The sequence below is a fragment of the Crocuta crocuta genome, unplaced genomic scaffold (genome assembly GCF_008692635.1).
Source record: "Crocuta crocuta isolate KB4526 unplaced genomic scaffold, BGI_CrCroc_1.0 scaffold488, whole genome shotgun sequence".
Lineage (NCBI taxonomy): Eukaryota > Metazoa > Chordata > Mammalia > Carnivora > Hyaenidae > Crocuta > Crocuta crocuta.
In genome coordinates this window covers 627,957-632,187 of record NW_027530995.1, presented here as the reverse complement: position 1 = coordinate 632,187, position 4,231 = coordinate 627,957, and the positions used below count along the sequence as shown (strand labels likewise).

Below are 4,231 nucleotides of genomic sequence, written 5' to 3'. Positions count from 1 at the left end.
TTTTGTAAAACAACAGTATTTTGAAATAGGCTTAAAATTTCAAAACTTTTAGAGACCAGTATGCTGAACAAATAACTTGAAATTAGTCACATATATGAAGAAATGTTTAATATTTCCATGAGGAACTAAATNTTTAACCATTTCCCCTGAATTATTTTCAGAGAAGAACACAATAGAAAATACAATTGAAGTAAAGTTATCTAAATATATTTATCTTAGCTAATATAAATAAAAGTGGAGGTTTATCTAAGTGTATTCCTATTGCATTAATGTTTAAATAAGTATACCTAAATATCCATAATGTTCAGATTGTCCTTAAGAGAACTATTTTTTATCAATTCATTCTCTAAAAATGGAATTATACTTAATAACCTCATAAGACCAAACAGCTACTCTAAAAAAACCATCCCCTAAATATATTGTGCTGTCATTTAGTACTAAATATATAAGAAGATTAAAATTCACTTTTACTGGGTAGTTGGTTTTTATAGAAGATTATTCACAGTATGTTTGTGAAATAATGTGTATTAAACTGCTAGTAACAATGATTTTATATGTAAAACCCTAAAAGCTACAATGCTAAAAACATGGAAGCAAAGGTGACAGATTAAAAAAAAGAAAAAGTAGCTGCCCACCTAAACCACTACATGTAACAGTATATGCTTTGTCAAGATGACAGTTTACTGGCAGTCAACAGAGTCTTGTTCATAAGCAAAAAGAAAGTAATAAGAAGTGATTACATCTTTTCCTATAAAACCTTCTATCTGGTCCACATACCCAGAGGATAGAACACATTTCCATCAGTATGTGTGTGCATCATGGCAGTAATTACCAGTGGGAGTGAAGGGGGAATTGTGCTCTCCTATCACAAATTTATAAGTTTAGAAGCCTTTAAAATACTCAGGCATAATTACAATGAATGATACATTAAAGTAGTCAAGACAAGAACAGGGCATAATACTTGGAAGAAAGACCCAGATCTCATTCTCTCTTATCTTCTCTTACTTAGGTTTCTAGATAGGCTATGATATTTGTTAACAAATCTGGAGCTTTCAATGTTCTTGCTCTAACCAGCAGAGGCCATGAGTGGAAGCAGGAATATATTTTGGCCAATAAGTCAAACAAAGAAATAAGAAGGCAGGTCAATGGGCTACAAGTGCAGTGGTTATCATTCTGACCTAATGATGAATAGAAAGATTAGGTTTCAGGGTTTGATTAAAATCCTGAAGCACCATGAAGATATAATCATGCTGGCAAATGATTACAATGTGCACATGGTTAAATGACTATTTCATCAATATCTTTATAAAAGAGTAGGTACCTCAAAATAATGTGGATATGCACTGGGCAACATCCACAGAAAGAAAAATTATCAAGTGAAGCAGATTTGAAATAATAAATGCTACTAAATAACGAAGTAATAAACCCTACTAAAAGCTTTTTTTTGCATTAGTAGAAAGAAAAATATCATTACCTAATAGCTGCTATCCCATGTCCAATTTCATGTACAACACCACTAATGAGAACTGCAGCGAAGAAATAGGTCAGTTGGTTGACAGGTAAATTTATACCAGGAACCTGTTCACAGACACAATGATAAATACACAGTTGGGGACCAAGAAACCGTGATGTTCACTCTGTATTAAAGCTTAAACTTCCAGGATGAAGGTTCTGTAAACTAAAAGTGATATGAGTATCAATGGTTCACTTCTCTACTTCTATCACAATAAAACTAAAAACATCAGCTTTTTGAACTACACAGTTTTTGAACTAAGCACAAAACTAATATAAAGAGAACAGGAAACAGAAGGTTAAAAATGTTGAAACTGGCTTCCTGGAGTCTTCACCATGGGAAAGAATTAGGGAGCCTGGCAAAGTGCCAGGGAATGCAGAGTGACAGTGACACGGAGGCAGCAACTGTTCTACCCTCAAGGGCTAGAAGCCTAATTTGGAAATTCTTTTATTTTAAATGTTTTATTTAATTTTGAGAGCAAGAGAGACAGAGCACGGGCAGGGAGGGGCAGAGAGAGCGAGAGCGAGAGACAGAGACAGAGAGACAGAAAGAGAGAGAGACAGAGCACAGAGCCCAATGCTGGTTCAAACTCACAGACCACCGAGATCGTGACCTGAGCCAAAGTCGGACACCCAACTGACTGAGCCACCCAGGCGCCCCTGATTTGGAAATTCTTGTTACAATTCTTAATCTTTCCTCTGAATTATTATTGCCAGGTTCCAAATACTTCAGTGAGTAATATAGGATATTCCTGCCCCCCATCAATGAGTTTTCATTTTAGTATTCTCCAGTTACATGAGTGCTGGTAATTAAGGGTACTATAATAAAGTGCCCTATGGGTGTGGAAGAACTGTGCCATCCATTTCTTGGATTCCATCAATTTGTGTAGTAGAGTGGTCAGAAAAAGGGTATCAAAATGATATGTAAGTATTATATTAAAATTGAACTTTAATGCAGAAAGTAAGTTATTTGGGACATATAGACTTAGTAAAGACCTATGAAGCAGCAGAAGTTGTCTTACAATCACATGCTCCTAAGATGATGCATATATAATGTATCACTGCATACACAAGGGAAATTTGCTATTGTAAGGGCTGCATGGTAAAGTTTTTTAAATACTCAAGAATCTTCTCATACGATAAATAATCACTCTTGAGTTATGTCATCTGTTAAGGATTCTATAAATTAGGTTAAGTGGGGCACACCAGGCATCATTTATATTATTTACATACTGAGCATCTATTTCCCCCAGTCTAGGAGTTGGGACCCTGAAAGTATCCTTCTAGAGGAAATTCTTCCTCTTATTACTTTAATTATAAAATGTGCTTAAAGCAGAAAAACTGGAAAACTCAAAAGAAAAACAGAGGACTATATTCCCGTTCCCAAAGTACAAAACCAAAAATAATTCTCAATGTTTTAATGTAGTTCTTCTAGTCTTTTCATATACAATATTTTTAAGAATTATTATACAGTTTTGACATCTGCCCCCTCACTTAATAGTATCACAAACATTTTTTCCATGAGTGTTTTCTCATGCAACATGATTTCTTTATTTATTTTTATTTTTTAAAATTTAAATCCAAGTTGGTTATCATACAGTATAATAATGATTTCAGGAATAGAATTTTGTGATTCATCACTTACATGTAGCACTCAGTGCTCATCCCAACAACTGTCCTCCTTAATTCCCCTTGCCCATTTAGCCCATCACCTCACCCAACACTCCTTCAGCAACCCTCAGTTTGTTCTCTGTATTTAAGAGTCTCTTTATGGTTTATCTTCCTCTTTTTTCTTAATTACTTTTGCCTCTCTCCCTTATGTTCATCTGTTTTGTACCTTAAATTCTACGAGTGAAATCATATATTTGTCTTTCTCTGACTTATTTCGCTTAGCATAATACCCTCTAGTTCTATCCATGTTGTTGTAAATGGCAAGATTTCATTCTTTTTGATCACCGAGTAGTATCCCATTGTGTAAATGTATCACATCTGTTTTATCCATCCACCAGTTGATGGACATTTGGGCTCTTTCCATACTTTGGCTATTGTCGATAGTACTGCTATAAACATTGGGGTACCTGTGCCCCTTTGAATTAATACTCCTATATCCTTTGGATAAATACCTAGTAGTGCCAAGTGCGAAAGGGTTCAACATGATTTCTAAGAGCTGTACTGTGTTCTATAAACTAGACTGTTGGGCATTAATTGTTTTAAAAGTTTCTGCTCTTATAAGTACTGTCATAAACATATTTGACACATATAGCAAAATATTTTGGGGGAATAAATTCTTAAACAAGCATGGTTGGTTCAGGGTCTGGACACAGGCCACTTGGGTTTGACATTTTGGATCCATCACTAACTAGCTAAGTGACCTCAAGGAAATTTAGATTATTCCCTGTTCCAACAGGGCAATTACCTGATTATTAAAATGGAAATAACCACATTTACATAAAAGGGTAATGTTGAGGATTAAATGAGATAATCCTTATTCCACATTTAACATTATGCTTCAGGGATCCTGGGTGGCTCAGTCGGTTGAGCATCTGACTCTTGATTTCAGCTCAGGTCATGGTCTCAGGGTTGTGGGATCGAGCCCTGTTTTGGGCTCAGTGCTGAGTGTGGAGCCTGACTGAGATTCTCTAATTCTCTCTCTCTTCCTCTGGCCCCCAGCCCACTTGCACTCTCTCTTAAAAAAAAAAAAAAAAAAAAAAAATTTTTT

General features: G+C 35.3%; 1 protein-coding gene across 2 annotated transcripts in view; it reads right to left on the bottom strand.

The window, feature by feature from the left end:
* MBTPS2 (membrane bound transcription factor peptidase, site 2) overlaps positions 1-4,231 on the bottom strand; it is a 38,757-nt gene that overhangs the window by 23,619 nt on the left and 10,907 nt on the right. For both annotated transcript variants that reach the window (XM_077770524.1, XM_077770523.1), the window contains exon 4: positions 1,475-1,578. In XM_077770524.1, the coding sequence (XP_077626650.1) occupies positions 1,475-1,578 (104 nt within the window). The remainder of the gene's footprint in view (positions 1-1,474; positions 1,579-4,231) is intronic.